General features: G+C 42.7%; 1 protein-coding gene across 1 annotated transcript in view; it reads left to right on the top strand.

Annotated features, from left to right (window-relative positions):
• Positions 1-2,892: 2,892 nt before the first annotated feature.
• The window catches only part of TBX19 (T-box transcription factor 19), a 30,715-nt gene continuing 15,729 nt past the window's right edge, over positions 2,893-17,878 (top strand). Inside the window, exons 1-3 of the mRNA XM_002760412.6 lie at positions 2,893-3,232; positions 12,576-12,840; positions 14,233-14,367. Coding sequence (XP_002760458.1) covers positions 3,030-3,232; positions 12,576-12,840; positions 14,233-14,367 — 603 coding nt within the window. The 5' untranslated portion in view covers positions 2,893-3,029. The remainder of the gene's footprint in view (positions 3,233-12,575; positions 12,841-14,232; positions 14,368-17,878) is intronic.

Here is a 17,878-nt window from a genome sequence, read left to right as displayed (position 1 = left end):
GGACACAGTTTAATGTATGTCAGATTATATTACCCCACTTTGCATTGGCTGCTAGGAAGCTCAGGGCCACAATTGTGTCACAGTTCTGAGCACTGCCTTCTCAAAATCTCTGTTTATATACCTAATAGTCTTTGCACTAGTCTCCTATTGCTGCTGTACCAAATTACCACAGACTTAGTGACTTAAAATAATGTAAATTTATTATCTTACAGTTTGGGGGAAATTAGGAGCCCAAAATTAGTTTCACTGGGCGAAAACCAAGGTGTCGGCAGCACTATGTTCCTTCTGGAAGCTCTAGAGGATAATCTATTTCCTCATATTTTCCAGCTTCTAGAGGCTTTTTACATTCCTGTGTTGTGACCCCTTCCTCCATCTTCAAAGCCAGGAGTGTGGCATCTTCTCTCCCCTCCGACTTCTGCATCTGTCCCATCCTCACATCTTCATCCTCTGACTTTGATCCTCCTGCCTCCCTCTTATTCTTGTGATTGCACTCGGCTCACCCAGATAACCTCCCCATCTCAAGATAACCTTCTCATCTCAGGATAATCTCCCCATCTCAAGATCCTTAACTTGTAAGGATCCTCCCTCTTATTCTTGTGATTGCACTGGGCTCACCCAGATAACTTCCCCATCTCAAGATAATCTCCCCAACTCAAGATCCTCACCAGATAACCTCCCCATCTCAGGGTAATCTCCCCATCTCAAGATCCTTAACTTAATCACATCTGAAAAGTCCCTGTTCCTCATGTGAGGTAATACACTCACCGGTTCTGGGGATTAGGAAATAGGCCTCTTTTGCAGGGGGTCCTTATTAGCCTACCACATTCTTTTCAATGTTAGCTGTATAAAATTGAAATTTTGAGTCTCCTAATGAAATTGTACCTCTGCCTACCCTTCTACCTGCCTCACCTTTCGTATCTCAGTAAATGGTCCTGCCATCTACTAATTGTTCCCTTCAGACACGTGGTTCTCTGTTCTCCCTCACCCCCACATCCAGTCCCTCATATTGTTCTGTCCCATGGACTTCTAAGGTGTTTCTAGAGTCTCTCCACTTCATTTTGTAGCCACTGCCACTACCCTAGGCTAAGCCATCACCAGCGCTTGCCTGAACTGCTATCATAGCCTCTAATTTCTCACTGTACTTCAACTCTTGTCCTTTTCTCATCTGTTCTCTATAAATCAATTAGATTTTTTGCAAACACAAAGCAAATCATGCTGTTTTCCTATTTAATACTCTCCAATAGTTTCCTGTCTCATGTTGAAGAAAATCCAAATTCTTCATCATGACTTCTAAGACCCCTGGGTCTGGCCTGGCCCTCTGTCAAAGGACCTCTCATTCTACTCTCTTTACCACCACATTCTGGTCACACTGGCCTCCCTGGAGATTTCTCCGTGGCCTAAGCCATGCTTCTCACATGCAGTTCTTCTGCTCGGCACTCTGCTGCTCTTCCCCGGCTGCCGCCTTGCTGAGCTTTAGTTCTCATCTGAAATGTGTCCTCAAGGAAGCTGTTCTGCACAGCTCCCCCTAACTGGAGTTCCCTACCCTCCTGCACACAAATTTTTCTCGACCACTTCACCCTTTTACGTAGTCTTCGTAGCCTTATCACTGTTGATAATGACTTAGTTGTTGTTTACCGTATATCGTTTATTTTCTCTCTCAGATTGTTAATTCTGTAAAGGTGCAGGCCATTTCTGTTTGTTCCTTGCTGTATGTGATGCTTCATAGGTATGTGACACTAGGAGGCCCTGAATACATTTTCTGTGTCATCCTTACCCTGACTTTATCTTACCTGTTTGCTTTTATTTTCCTTTCTTTTCTTATTTCTTACTTAATATTGAAATGAGAGAAAAACTTACAACCCTCAGGCTCTACTCAAGGTTGGGGTTGGGGGAGGTAGAGCTTCCTCTGCTCCTGTCCCTTCCACCACCCCCATGCACTCACTCGCCATTGGTACTGTGTGTGGTGGACAAAAGAAAAGCTTTCTACTAGTGTTCCTTCCCAGGGAATGTGGGATTCATCTTGGAATGCCAAAATAAAGATGAAAGAGAAAACCAGAATGACTTTCGGGACCAAAGATTGAAATTGCTCTGCATGATAAAGTAAAAAGTGTATTTTCACTGACTGGGGGCAGAGTGTTCCTTAAAATCCTAGCTGCTTTTTTTTTTCTCCCTCTGGCAAAGGCTAGAGATAAGAAAAACTGGGGTTCTAGACTCTAGGGAGGAAGGATAACGTTCAAAGCGCTATTCGTCAGAGGTGAGCAGGGCCCTTGAGATGAGTGGGATATGAGCAAATGTGGGACTCAGGAGAGAGAGGACCAGTAGGGGACACCCTGGGAGAAAGAGGTCCTGAGCTCTTCTTTCCTCTGGAGCCCTGACCCTGCAGCAGTGGCACACAGGGCATCTTTTACCCTCTGGTGCAGCAGTCATGGTTCTTGGCACAATGCCTTGGGCCTTCTGGAGCCTCATCGTCTAAGATGCTGGAGAGTAGCTGATAGCCCGGGTTGGCATCAAGTTTGTTGATTCTCCCCAGGACCCTTTTCTTTATAGATGCTACATGCCATGATTTATGCACAAACATGATTTGCCTGACAGTGCAGTCTGGGCCTGGAATAATTTTAATTAATGGGAAAATGGTTCTCAATACACCGATTAGACCTCTTCAGGTACAACAAGATAAAAGCCTGATAATTTGGATGGAGTACTCTTCTTAAATGTCTACTCTGCACGGCAGCCAATGGGAAAGCCAGGCTCTCTCCCACCTGATCCAATGAGTAATTAAGAGAGGGCTTTTTCTTCCCTACCTCTCCCCTCCCTCCACCCCGCTCCCCAACTAAAGCTTAACAGGTTGGTGATATAATGTGGAGACTTTAAGGGGTGTCATCCTAGCAGCTTAGGCAAGAGCCAGGGTGTCTTCTTTCCGCTCCCCAAGCACTGCTCAGGTGGGTTTGAAAAGCAGGCAAGTGAGGGAAGGAAGAAGCTAGAAGCCGGCAAAGTAGGTAACAGCTCTCTGCAAAGTTTGAGAAGGGCCTATGGCCATGAGTGAGGTGGGAACTCGGAAGCCCAGCGATGGCACAGTTTCTCACCTGCTCAATGTGGTGGAGAGCGAGCTTCAGGCAGGGAGGGAAAAAGGCGACCCTACGGAGAAGCAACTTCAGATCATCCTGGAGGATGCACCTCTCTGGCAGAGATTCAAGGAAGTCACTAATGAGATGATTGTGACCAAGAATGGCAGGTGAGTTTATCTGCCGTCTTGCATGGGCTGGCAGGGCTCGGCAGGAGAGATGAGACCCCTCGAATGTTGAAGAGGCTGCGGGATCTCACTCAGAGGTGGCGGGATCTGATTAAATGTGTTTACAGGAACGACTGTCTCCAATGGCTTTCCTCCAGTCAACTTAATTAATTTCTCTGAGATCATCCGAGGATGAAGCCACCTGTCTTATGTGCATTTTAAATGGAGAAATTCTTGGAAATTTCTCCTACCATAAAGTGGGAGGCATGCCCCATTGGGATGTGAGAATGGACTCAAATGTCAGAACATAATATTAATTTGTGACTAGCTGTATACCCTGTCGCAGACCTGAGCCCCAACTCCGTCCAGATAAGGTGAAAGTAACTTTATTAGGAAGCTGGATGATCTCCTCTTAAGTGTAGCAGACTTGCCAGAAATGTTTGACTACTTGAAGATTGGAAGCAAAAGGGCAAATTTAAACTTATTGCCTATCACTCCTGCTTCTTCCCCGTGTGGGTTTGTGGTGAGTGTTCGTTTGAGATTGCGTGTGTCTGTGATGATGTGAAAGCCGTTGCAGTAATAGTGAATGAAAACAGGTTATACCGCCTTAGAGAACAGAAGATGCCTTCCTTTTTCTCAGTGCAACAAATTTAGGGATTGCCTGAAACTGATCTCTGCTGGCATTTCTCAGATTTTTTAAACCTAGTCTGCTACGGGGCTGTCAAGGTAGTATTAGAAGATTTCACTTAATAGAGGGAATGCAAATATTTTGAAACAAAATCTCACTGCTTGCAGCTTGGCGAAACTAGCTCCAACCATCAGCTGATGTTCACATATCTTTTCATACACATGGTCACAAAAGCACAAAGCGCCGAAAGGCGTTTTCATCAGGGTTAGTTTTGGCTGAACTCTGATGATGACACCCTTGAGAGAATTCTGCTGATCAAGAAGAGCCGAGGCCAACCGAACTTCTTTCTCTCAGGCTTTTGTCCTTGTGCAAAATACTTCCATTTCTGATTTCTCAGTTTTCTATATTTTAATTATGCACAGTATAGAAAATGAACTATTTCTTGCCAATCTTGGAGTTATGAACTCGAGCTGTTATATGGCATTAAAGTGCCTTCTAAACTGAAAGCCATACCTGAATGAAGGGCATTTCAAGAAACTGCAGTGATACCAGTAGCAGGAATATCAACCTTGCTTGATTTTTCTGTTTTCTTTCTCTAAATGGGTTCCATACCTATTTCAGACAGATTTATTGCTTTTAGTATTTGTTACTGTAATTACAGATGTTCCTTCTTTTGACCCATATTTACACATTATTTTTAGCTTCTTTCATAGAAAACATAAAACATACTTTTAATTTCACAGAATCATCCCAAATTTTTAAACGGATTTAATCTCTTACCCTTTAAGGATGGGTAAAGATGCAGCTGTAAAAATTTTATTATATCTGAGAATAGGTAGAACATTCTGTTCATTCTTTGTACTACTGAATACTGGTTCCACTAATACCTAGCTTTATGCTATTGATTTGGCCGTCAAATTGGTCATATATTAAAGTAAAAATCAATACAATCCCCAAGTAAATATATGGTTCATCTATTTCAATAAGGAATAAATAATAAAAGTTTCTGAAACTATTATAAAATCCAATTTAATAATAAGTTACATTGGAATGTACTTTTACCATTTAAGAAGAGTTGTATCTTGCCTTTTTTGGCCTATGTAATTTTCCTCTATATTTAAAATGTAATGTTCTTCACGTCAGCCCAGTGTGGTGGTGTGCTTCTGTGGTCCCAGATTCTCAGGAGGCTGAGGCAAGAGGATTCCTGAGCCCAGAGCAGTCTGGGCAGCATGGTGAGACCCTGTCTTTAAGAAATAAAACAAAACCCTTCATCTTTAAAGTCATTTAATATTAGCTACGTGAGCAATATTCTTTGTAGAAAAAGTCTAATTCCAGTTAACTTGGTTGTTCTTATCTGTGGCTATCCTGCTGTGCTCCCCCTCCTTCTGTAAATTCAATCTTTTTCTTAAATTCTCCTAAGATCTCTGATCTCTTTACGGTCAAGATTTTGCCAGGAGATAGAAAGTTCCCTTTATACTTTGATTAAAGAAGGAAAGATACGTCCATAAGAAATTGATATACTTGGGGCTGGGCGCAGTGACTCACGCCTGTAATCCCAGCACTTTGGGAGGCCGAGGTGGGTGGATCTCCTGAGGTCAGGAGTTCGAGAGCAACCTGACCAACATGGAGAAACCCGGTCTCTACTAAAAATACAAAAATTAGCCAGGCATGGTGTCACATGCCTATAATCCCAGCTACTCCGGAGGCTGAGGCAGGAGAATCTCTTGAACCCAGCGGGGGGATGTTGCAGTGAGCCGAGATTGTACCATTGCACACCAGCCTGGGCAACAAGAGCAAAACTCTGTCTCAAAAAAAAGAAAAGAAATTGATATACTTAATGGTGAAAGAACTTGGTCTGAAATTACTCCCAACCCCTTAGTTTCTCAGATTAAACTGTTAGTCACATTCTACCTTTGTTAACATGGACATATCTCTTGCTTCATCTTCTTTACTCCCTTCTTCTTTCTCTCTTTCCCCCAACCGTTTACTCCTCTCTGCCTCCTTCCTACCCATTCTCCTATGTCTATTGCCCCTCTGTGTTTCCTTCAAATCCTTGCCCTTCACACCAGCTCCCGAGCCTGCTGCAGTCACATTTGTGGCTCTTCTCTGTGGAGAAGAATGTTCCTGGTATAAACGCCCAGTCCTAGCTTTTTCATTCACATTGTCACCTGGTCCCTTTTTCATTGACATTGTCACCTCGACTTTTTAAGAAAGCATCATTTGGGGTGATAACTCCTGTCCACTTGAGGTCTCATTGTTCTGCATAATAGCAAATCTTGAAATAGCATAAGATGGGCTAATGAAAGAATGAAAATATTCATTGTCAAGTGGAGATCTACTTTCATATAAATACATAAATAGGAAGCTTGCCTCTGACATTGATCAGATGTGGTAAAGAGAAAGGCTTTTCCCTGAAAAACATGGAATTATCCCCAGAAACTGGGATCCTGATGTTGGCCTCTCTTTTTTCTTTTCTTCCTTTCTCTCTCTCCCTTCCTTCTTTTCTTTTTCTTTCTCCCCTCCCACATTCTATTTAATAGTTCTTCAGATATAACAGTAATAATAATTAATAAGTGTTATACTTGTTATTTGAGTCATTTCTAGTGTATCCAGCCAGTATTCCTTTTCATATCAATCCTTTAAGCTGGAAACTTATACTTTAATTTGCAGAAAGAATTCATTTCAGACTTCAGAGGTAAATACATTAAATTGCTTGATAGCATGGCAGCTCATGTCTATAATCCCAGCACTTTGGAAGGCTGAAGTGGGAGGACTGCTTGAGCCCAGGAGTTTGAGACCAGATTGGACAGTATAGGAAGACCTCTTCTCTAGAAAAAATGTAAACAATTAGCCAGGAGACCCAGGTAGGTGGATCATTTGAGCTCAGAAGTTTTAGAAAAGCCTGGGCAACATACAGAAACCGTGTCTCTCCAAAAATGACAAAAATTTAGCTGGGTGTGGTGACACCTACCTGTAGTCCCAGCTTCTTGGGAGGCTGAGGTGGGAGATCACCTGACCCTGGGGAGGTCAAGGCTGCAGTGATCACACCACTGCACTGGAGCCTGGCCAACAGAGTGAGTCTGCGTCTCAAAAAATAAAAATAAATAAAAATCAAATCTCTTGTTTTTGTTTTCTTTACTTGTAACATTTTAATCTAAGGGGAAAATGCTATATTTCTTATCATAAAATAAGAGGTGGGAATTACTAAGTTTAAATGTGCTGATCATTAAGAGGTATTGGTTCAGTGCCACTGAGCTGGTGTTCACAGTCTCCAGTGAGGGCAGTACAAGAGAGGAGAAAGTAAGGTTGCACATCAGGCCAATACATTTCCATTGTCACTGTAGCCCAGTGATACTTGCCTCTGAACTTTAAAATTACAACTCAAGGTCATTGCGTAATCTGCCTCTAACCAGGCCACCATGCTTTCCTAATGCTGTTCTTTTTTCCCCTTTGATTATTTATCTTTAATTGACACCTGTTGCTATTCTTATGCCTGCTCACCTTCACATAAATGTCAGCATCCATGCACCATGTGTGACACACACAGACAGACACACACAACTCTGACGGTTCTGATGGGTATTTGATAAACAGTAGAGTTTGTGGAGAGATGGAGGAAAGTGTTTACAAGTAAAACTTTTTGAATTTGCTTTTAACCATCCCTGCTGTTTCCCCACCTGTAAAATCTGCCTCATCTCTGCCCCCTTTCTTCCTGCAAACCTCACTTCTTGTAGCCTCCTCCAGCAGCACTGGCTCTGGAGGTTCCTTGTCAGTGAAATAAAAGTGGAAAGCTGGTCTCATAATAAAAACCAAACAGTTTACGGGCAAAGCCCAACCACCTGTGATTCTTCAAGTGCAGTTTTTTTGAGGAGTGCTTATTTATCCTGCCACATTTTCCTGTCTTTCTCTCCAAGGAGGCTTTCTTTCCAGGGTGGATTAAGTGAAGTTATGCTGTCACTTAGGGACTGACGTACATATTTCTTATCTTCTCAATGACTCTGGGTTTCTCTATGTTAGCTACATTCTAGGGAAAAAAATGGGGAAAAATCACCTTGATTATAAGTGCAGTTCATTTCTAAAATAAAGCCTGATCATGAGTGGTGATCACAGATCGATAGTTACTGGATCCCTAGATAATTCATCCCTTTCACCGAGAGGCAAAAGAGGGAAAGTGGGGTGGAAAGAGGTGAACTTGGCTTGGAGGCAGGGTGAGTTCTAGTCCCAGTTACAAGACCTTAGGCAAGTTAACTGACTTTTTTTTATTCCTCATTGCCATAATAGGGATTAAAAAATACATGTCCTTTCTCAGTTTATTTATGTAGTGATAAAAACAAAAATAATTATAAAGTTCTTGGCAAATAGAATACTACAGAAAATAAAGCAATTAATCATTCTCCCATTTCCCAGATATGTCCTCCTTCTAAGAGATGAGACACTGTGACTTTTTAGTTTTTATTAACAGCTTTATGAGGATACAATTCACATACCATAGAGCTCATTTATTTGAAGTGTATAGTTCAGTGGTTCTTAGCAATTCACAGAGTTATGCTTCCATCTCCATAATTAATTTTAGAACGTTTTTATCACTTCAAAAGGAAACCCTGCACCCTTAGCCATCACCTCCTCAGCCCCTGGCATCCACTAATCTACTTTCTGTCTCTATGGAGTTACCTATTTCCTAGCATGGACATTCGATATCCAGGGAATCATACAATATGTGGTCCTTTGTGAACGATTTCTTTTACTTAACGTAATGTTGTCAAGGTTCACCCATGTTGTGGCCTGTATCAGCACTTCATCTTTTTTATCGGCAAATCCTCCATTGTGTGGATATAGCACATTTTATCTATCCTTCATCGGCTCATGGACATTTGTTTTTTTTTTTTACATTTTGGCTATTATGCATAATGCTGCTATGTACATCTGGGTACAAATGTTTGCAGGCAACTATGTTTTCATTTTCCTTGAGTATATACCTCCCAGAGGAATTGCTGGATTATTGAGAAACTGTACATTTAACAAGATGAAGAACTGTCAGACTATTTTCCAAAGTGACCGCATCATTTTGTATTCCCACCAGCAATGTATGAGGATTCCAATTTCTCTGCATCTTTGCCATTGCTTTTTATTGTCTACTTTTCGTATTGCAGCCATGCTAGTGGGCAGGAAGTGGCATCTCACTGTAGTTTTGGTTTTGTGTTTCTCTGATGGCTGATGATGTTAAGCATCTTCTCATTGATCATGGCTTATTTGAAACATCAGGTACAGCTCTGACCATAGCATGAATGATGGAAAGCCATTACCCATTTTCTGATTCTGGAATGCAAAGTCACACTACATTCTTTACTAGGCCTCGCATGATATAGTGAGAGAGTAAGAGGAGGGCACTCTAACCTATTAGCTGTGAGGATAAGAACTGGAATTTTCCCTTCACTTTGCCTCAGACGCTTTGATCTTCTCTTTTAGATTCTGAATAGAGCAGGGCTATTTGAACCTCAGGGCTATTGTAGTTGCTGTTCCTTTTGCCTCTAAGTGCACCTCTTCTAACATTAGCATGACTCATTTCTTCTCATTATTTAGGTCTTAGCTCAAATGTCACTTCCTGTTCATATCTGGCTAAAGTAGCTCCTCACCCTTTAGTCTCTTTCTGTGACATCAGGCATTTTAGTTCCTTCATGGCACTCTTGCAATTTAAAATGATTTTTTTTTTTTAAATAGAGATGGAGTCTCGCTAAATTGATCAGACTAGTCTTGAACTCCAGGCCTCAAGTGATCCTTCCAATCTTAAGATTTATTGACATTTTTGTTGCCTTACTTCTTTGTTAGAGTGTAAGCTTTGTGAGCAAGAAGATACTGGGTCTGCAATTTTTGTCATTGAATCCCCACCTAGAACAGTTCCTGGTATGGAGCAGACCCTAAAAAACATTTGTCAAATAGGCAAATAAATCTCTGATTAGGTATTAAGATTTGGGAAAACATTGAGGGGACTTCTCCTTTCACTGTGGCTCAACCATATTAGCTTTTGAGAAGCTAATAAGAAAGGAAAAGAAAGTAAAAAAAAAAAGGAGTGGCTAATGTAATGTAATGTGTGTTTTCTGAGTCCCAGTTTCCTCATCTATAAAATTGGCATAATAACCTCCTTGCAGGTGAAATAAGACTGAAATGAAATATGATATACGCAAAGTCCTAGGTGCAGAGTAAAACTCACTACACCTGTCCCTCGGCATCCACAGAGGATGGGTTCCAGGCCCTTGCAAATATCAAAATCTGAGGATGCCAAAGTTTCTTGTATAATATGGACTAGACTATTTTGCATATAACCTATGCACATCCTTACATTATTTGCATATACTTAACATTATTTCTGGATTATTTATAGTACCTAATATAATGCTAATGCTATGTAAATAGTTATACCGCATTTTTTATTTGCATTATTTTTTAATTGTTGTATTATTTCTTTAAAATTTTTCAATTTGCATTTGGTTGAATCTACAGATGCAGACCCTGGGAATGTGGAGGCCTGACTGCACATGATAATTGTAATCATTAGAAAAACAATCTTGTGGTCAGGCTCTGTGGCTTACATCTGTAATCCCAGCACTTTGGGAGGCTGAGGTAGGAGTTGAGCCCAGGAATATGAAAGCAGCCTGGGCAACACAGGGAGACCCTTTTTTAATAAAAATAAAATAAACACACCTATCTTGCATTAAGTCATTTCTTTTCTTTTCTTTTTTTTTTTTTTGAGATGCATTAAGTCATTTCTTTTCTTTTCTTTTCTTTTCTTTTTTTGAGACAGAGTTTCGCTCTTGTTACCCAGGCTGGAGTGCGATGGCGCAATCTTGGCTCACCAAAACCTCTGCCTCCTGGGTTCAGGCAATTCTCCTCCTTCAGCCTCCCGAGTAGCTGGGATTACAGGCATGCACCACCATGCCCAGCTAATTTTTTGTATTTTTAGTAGAGACGGGGTTTCACCATGTTGACCAGGATGGTCTCGATCTCTTGACCTCATGATCCACCCACCTCGGCCTCCCAAAGTGCTGGGACTAAAGGCGTTTCTTAAATCATCAGTCAGAACTTTCTGAAACATCCTGACATTTCATATAATGAAGACACCAGCCGTGCTCTCATGCTTGAACAATCGCATCATTACTCTGGCAGTTTAGTGCATGAGTAATGTATTATATGCTTTATGAGCTTCTTTTTCTTACTTTTATGTGTACTTGTAGTGTTATCGAGAAAACTTTTGGTATTTTTTTATTTTATTTTTTGAGACACAGTCTTACTCTGTCACCCAGGCTGGAGTGTGGTGGTGTGATCACAGCTCACTGCAGCCTCAACCTCCACACTAAAGTGATCCTCCTGCTTCAGCCTCCCCAATAGCTGGAACTACAGGTGTGCATCACCACATCTGGCTAAATTTTGTATTTTTATAGAGATGGGGTTTTGCCATGCTACTTCAGCTGATCTTGAGCTCCTTTGGTACTTCTTAACTTTAGTATGCAAAATGACAACTATACACATGCCACTCTTACATTTTCCTTCACATAAAAAGTAAACATTAGTATTTCAGGGGTAGCACTGGACCGGAACACAGAGGCCATGTCTCAGTATAGCTCATATGAACAGGTCTGACTGCTGGCTGTCAGAATAACCCTATATGATCCCCAGGATCATTTTTGATGCCTACTTTTATGATTCTTTGCAAATGGCTCTTGTGTTCTCAGGATCCTTCTGTTTTCTACACTTGGCCAATATTATTAAGATAATTGAAAACATTAAAATATATCATAAAAGGGAATTGTTTAATCTGATATTAGAAAATAAAAATAATACTTCTATTGAAGAAAGAACAAAAGAAAATGCAGCATGAAGACTTTACATCACACAGGCAGCCTCCCTAGAGGAGGCGTATCATTGTAGTTAATGTGAAAGTGCAATCATCTCACTGAGGGAGGGCGAGTGTTGAGGTGGGTGATTTCTCAGCAAAGACCTGGGTCTGGAATGCATCATCTGATGCATTTTTCTCCCTAGAAATGTTATTTAATTTATATACTTGTCCTAGCCTCCTATTTAAATTATGAATTCAATAAATATGATTATCATTTAGCTGAGAATTTTATGGGAATTTGGGTCGAAGGAACACACTTTGAGACATGGACATCTAGATGCATTGATCCTTCTTCTACACGCTAGAATAATACCAGCAAGTTTATTCTCACCAATGTTACATTAACATTACATTTGTCTATATGCTGGCAGTAGACAAATACCTTCATAAAAAGAAGGTATTACGTGCCCGTGTTGCCCAGGCTGGCATGTCTTGCTGTAAATGCTATTACTGTTATTCAGGAAAAGTATTCTTTGTGAGGTTAGGGGGGCTGGTCTTGGCATCAGGATGCCAGTGGGAAATCTTTGAGGAAAGCTTTCTGTGGGCATGTGGCATTTGATACATCCTGGGCTTCACGTTCCTGTTCTGTCCAATGACTCCATCAGTGGTTTTCAGGCTTTAAAATAGAGCACGTCTTAAAGTGAAACGCTAGTATTAAATTCATTTATGAAAAGAAGCTCCAGTAGATTGGGGTTGTGGACTGGGGGCCTGTTTATTTGGCCCCTCACAGGACATTCAGTGGAAGTTCTCAGTATTGAGAGGCCCCTGGACAAGGTGAGCCCCTCCAACATCCCTCCTGTGGCTAAGTGTCTGCCTTTTTTTTTTAGACGGATGTTTCCAGTCCTAAAGATTAGTGTCACAGGACTGGACCCCAATGCCATGTACTCCCTCCTGCTGGACTTTGTCCCTACGGACAGTCACCGCTGGAAGTACGTCAACGGGGAATGGGTGCCTGCGGGCAAGCCAGAGGTCTCCAGCCACAGCTGCGTCTACATTCATCCAGACTCCCCCAACTTTGGTGCCCACTGGATGAAGGCTCCCATCTCCTTCAGCAAAGTGAAGCTGACCAACAAGCTCAATGGAGGCGGGCAGGTATGAGGTGGGCAGGCCTGGCCACCCGCCCCGGCCTCCCCACCACACCAATCAAGAAATATCAAGGGTGCATTTAGGCAATTAGAGGTGTCCTCACCAGCCTCTTCTCCCACGGAAGCCAATTATTCCTTGGAGTCCAAATGTAAACAAGAATAAACAGCTCTTAATTGGTGCTTTCAGTTTTTAATGGACTTCCTGATGTTAAGAGAGGGAGAGAGAGCAGTGGTTTACTTAATCACGGGGTCCTTTTCATAGTTTTGTCTTGTGTGCTGTGCTTTTTACCCAGCCCTGGGAGGGAGATGTTTGTGGGTACCAGGGTTTTGTTATTCCCTCTGCCCTTTTTTGGTATAAGTGGCATGCTGGCAATAGACAAATACCTTCATAAAAAGCTGCTTCTAAATGAAATAATTACTACCTCTACTTGGGCATTATGATAATTATCAATAGAATATTGAATCAGCTTTGGTTTTTCAGAAAAAAATAATCCAAACAAACCTTCCTTAAACAAGGAAGGTTTTATTTCAGGTCTGCAATTAGAGTAAACAAGAACTGGGGGCTTTTTCCTCTCGTTTTCTGTGTTAGGACTATGAATACTAGTCTGCTATAGAAGGTTGTTAGATGCTTTCTGAAATGTAGGCGGTTTTTGGGGATTGGAGACAAGGACAGGAGGAAAGGGACCGGGTTCTTTTCTTCCCCACCTGCGTGTTTGGCTTTCCTCAGCCTCCCTCCCTGTGCCATGTGCCCCTTCTCCCATCTCTGTGCTTAAATGGCAGGGACCGTGGGAGGTCATGTGTTTGGAGGTAATGCTGTCTGAGTCTATGTGATACTCAGAAGCTTCCACTTCCTTATTAAAATGGGATATTGATTAGTAAATTGTTACTGCCTCCCAGATTTCACAGCAAGAGGTGTTTTTACACCTTTCATTTGACTCACAGAGAGTGGATTATATGTAACCATCAGATGTCAGATTTCACTACTCATTAGTCACGTGGAAAATGCACCCATGGTCAGCATTTTGAGTTATTAGAATTCCTCAGATGAAAAAAGGCAAACAACATATTTTGATGGATTGAAATCCACGTTGTTGTGCCGAAAATAGGGGAAGGAAATAAAGGAAGCCAAGATCTTGGCGGAAAACTGAACATTCTTAAGAATAACTCCTGACAACCCACCCTTCACCCCTGTGAAGGCTTCAGTGTTAGGCTTCTCGGGAGCTTCTGGAAAATTCCCTTAATTTGTTTCTCAGGGGTGTGGTGGCAGCTCAGGAGGCCTCAGATTTGAAATGTGTGTCCCTAACTGGGTTGGTGCTGAGTTTGGGACCAGTGGAGATACTGGCTCATGTATTACTGTGATGCACGGAGCTTTGCTTTTCTTTCTCTTCTGCCTCCACAGATAATGTTGAATTCTCTGCATAAATATGAACCCCAGGTTCACATAGTACGTGTTGGAAGTGCCCATCGAATGGTAATGAACTGCTCCTTCCCTGAAACCCAGTTCATAGCCGTGACTGCCTATCAGAATGAGGAGGTAAGAGTGTGTGTGTGTGTGTGTGTGCGTGTGTGTGTTACTGTCACCTGGGAGATCAGGGCAGGATGGGAAGAAAGGGGTCCTTTTAAATGAAAGGTGGGTTTTCCAGGATTTGGATACACTCTGCCGACATAAAGTTAAACAATGGAGCAGCTGCTCTCCCTCCCTCTTGCCTGTTTGCTAAAGGCTCACCAGCATGTGCTCTCCTGGTGCCAACAAGGCACAGCTGTGCATTGTCATGAAACTCCTGAGTTCTGGTGAAACTCCGGAGTCTTTGTTGTCAGGCCCTTGTGTGCCCTTGGCCTATGCAGAGCTGAGTGTGTCTTGAGTGGGTACAATTGGACAGGGGCTGTCGGGGACTACTCTCTCCTGCTCTAGAAGCAAGTCTGTAGCAAGCGATGCAAATGTGCACCCTCCCTTGGGTTTTATTGTGCTGTCAGTCCTGCTTGTTAATGTTCAGTGTCTGAGCATAGTGAGCCGCTGCCCAGTGACCTGAGCTACCTGGCTGTGAGGCCTGAGTGGTTAGTGCTTGGCCTCTCTGTGAGCTGCTTTGGGCCTGTTCACATGCTCTTAGGGGTTCTCTGAACTGCTGATTAACAGAAGAACCCAGAGAGGGGTGAATTCTTTTTGACTAAACTTAAAATTTTTTTAAAGATAATATGTATTTATTTAAAAACACATAATAGGCCGGGCGCGGTGGCTCAAGCCTGTAATCCAGAACTTTGGGAGGCCGAGGCGGGTGGATCATGAGGTCAAGAGATCGAGACCGTCTTGGTCAACATGGTGAAACCCCGTCTCTACTAAAAATACAAAAAATTAGCTGAGCATGGTGGCGCGTGCCTGTAATCCCAGCTACTCAGGAGGCTGAGGCAGGAGAATGGCCTGAACCCAGGAGGCGGAGGTTGCGGTGAGCCGAGATCGCACCATTGCACTCCAGCCTGGGTAACAAGAGCGAAACCCCATCTCAAAAACAAAAACAAAAACAAAAACACCCCACATAATAAACAGATGTTTTAGAAGTAAAGTAAAATGAAAACTACAAGGTAAAGCTATACTGGGTTCTTCTGCTTTAGGAATCTTACTCTCCATAGACACTATGAAGAATAACTGTTTTTCTGGCGAATTTTCTGTGTACATGTAAATATATATATGAATGTAGATTTCCTCACATAAATTGGCTCATGTTGTATATATTATTAGTCTGCAAATTTCTTTTCCCCCAATTTAACAGTGCATTATGATTACCTTTCTATGTAATTATACCTAGGTTTATCTGTCTCCTTTTCTGTAATGTCTACAGAATACCTCACTGTATGAACACACTATTTCGTGTAATCAGCCCCCAACCAATGGACATTTAAGTTGTTTCCAACTGTTTTCTTTCTTTCATTTTGAGACGGAGTTTCAGTCTTGTTGCCCAGGCTGGAGTGCATGGTGTGATCTTGGCTCACTGTAACCTCAGCCTCCCGGGTGCAAGGATTCTCCTGCCTCAGCCTCCTGAGTAGCTAGGATTACAGGTGCCTGCCACCACACCCGGCTAATTTCTTTTTTTTTTTTTGAGATGGAGTATCACTCTGTCACCCAGACTGGAGTGCAGTGGCGTGATCTTGGCTCACTGCAAAAAAAGTTAGACCTTCTCCAGGCAATGTGACTCATGCCTGTAATCCCAGCACTTTGGGAGGCTGGGGTGGACAGATCACGAGGTCAGGGGTTCAAGACCAACCTGGCCAACATGATGAAACCCCATCTCTACTAAAAATACAAAAATTAGCTGGCGTGGTGGTGAGTGCCTGTAATCCCAGCTACTCGGGAGGCTGTGGCAGGAGAATTGCTTAAACCTAGGAGGTGGAGGTTGCAGTGAGCTGAGATCACACCACTGCACTCCAGCCTGGGGTGACAGAGCAAGACTCCATCTGAGAGAGAGGGATAAAACGATCTTGTTGCCTCCATCTGTATTTATTTGGAAGCTTTAAAGACAGATTTTGGGCTGCCACTCAGCCAACTGAGTCAGAATCTCCAAGGACGATGCCCAGAATCTGTAGATTTTAAAGTCTCCCAGAGGATTCTATTGATCATCCAGGTTTGGAAACTACTGTCTTAGTGTCTACAGGCGAAATGAAATTGCGGATTTAACTTACGTCACAGCTGTGCAGAGAAAATGTCATTTCTATAAGTAAACTGGCCTCTTGGCAGAGCCCCTGCAGCCGGCCAATGGGAGCAGAAATGAACTAGCTGATCACGTATACGGCCCCTCAGCTGGTGGCCAGTCTTTAGGTGATGAAGTAATTCCATTTTGCAGATAGCTCTCATTCCCAGCTTTTCTCCTTGGGCCGGAGTCTGGGTCTATGAGGGGAGGTATGGTCTTTGTAACTCTGGGAAGTGGGGCGGTGGGGGTTGCATGCAGAATTGGAGACCATGTCGTAATCTCCTCTGGTCTCCAGGCAAGGCCCCTGCCTACTGTATGCTGTTGGCTTAGTTGGTGGTATGCGGAACTTGTCATTTGGCCACTGACTTGGTAAACCCTCAGAAGCTTTTCCTGGCTGCAGTCGCTGGACAGTTCTCTCTGAACCACCTGATTGGTCATTTTGATCCATCCAGCAAGCTCCCAGCCTGACTGGGTCTTGAACATACCCCACGGCAATCAAGCTCTGGAAAGCCTAGGCCCTGGGCCTTCCTCTGCCAACAAGGTTTCCCTGCCAAGTCCATACAGATGCACCCTGAGTGGCGAGTGGGCATGGGAGTGGGTGAAGGAGGCCAGTGACTCCTTTGAACCCCCAGCTAGCTTTATGTATGCTTCTTGACCTCTCCAGGTTTAAGCCAAGAGAAAGACCAGGTTGTACCTGTCTGACCCCAAACCTCTCCTTCCTTTTTCTCCTGATTTCTTCTCACAAGTTCTGGACCAGAAGGAGTTGGGCTCTGTATTAGTCAATTTCAGCTGCTAATAAAGACATACCTGAGACTGAGTAATTTATAAAGAAAAAGAGGTTTAATGGACTCAGAGCTCCACATGGCCGGGGAGGCCTCACAGTCATGGTGGAAGGCAAAAGACACATCTTACATGGTGGCAGGAAAGAAAATGACAGCCAAGCAAAAGGAGAGACCTCGCTTATAAAACCATCAGATATTGTGATACTTGTTCAGTACCATGAGAACAGTACGGGGGAAACTGCCCTCATGATTCAGTTATCTCCCGATCGGTCCCTCCCACAACACATGGGAATTGTGCAAGCTACAATTCAAGATGAAATTGGGTGGGGACACAGCCAAACCATATCTGGCTCTTATTTTGCTTTCCTTCTTCCATCAAGTCTCAGGTCTTCCTGACATAAATATTCTGTTAATCTTTATGTATTTAACAAATGTTTGCTAGTCATTACTACATACTGGATATTGTTCTAGATGCCGGAAATACTGCAATGAATAAAACACATGAATTCCCTGTCTTCAAGCCACTTACATCCCAGTGGGGACAGATGAAACATAAATATTTCTCTGTCTCCATCTCTTTTAT

This window comes from Callithrix jacchus, chromosome 18, assembly GCF_049354715.1.
Source record: "Callithrix jacchus isolate 240 chromosome 18, calJac240_pri, whole genome shotgun sequence".
Lineage (NCBI taxonomy): Eukaryota > Metazoa > Chordata > Mammalia > Primates > Cebidae > Callithrix > Callithrix jacchus.
The sequence above is the reverse complement of the archived record's forward strand: the minus strand, read 5'-3'. Positions and strand labels throughout refer to the sequence as shown.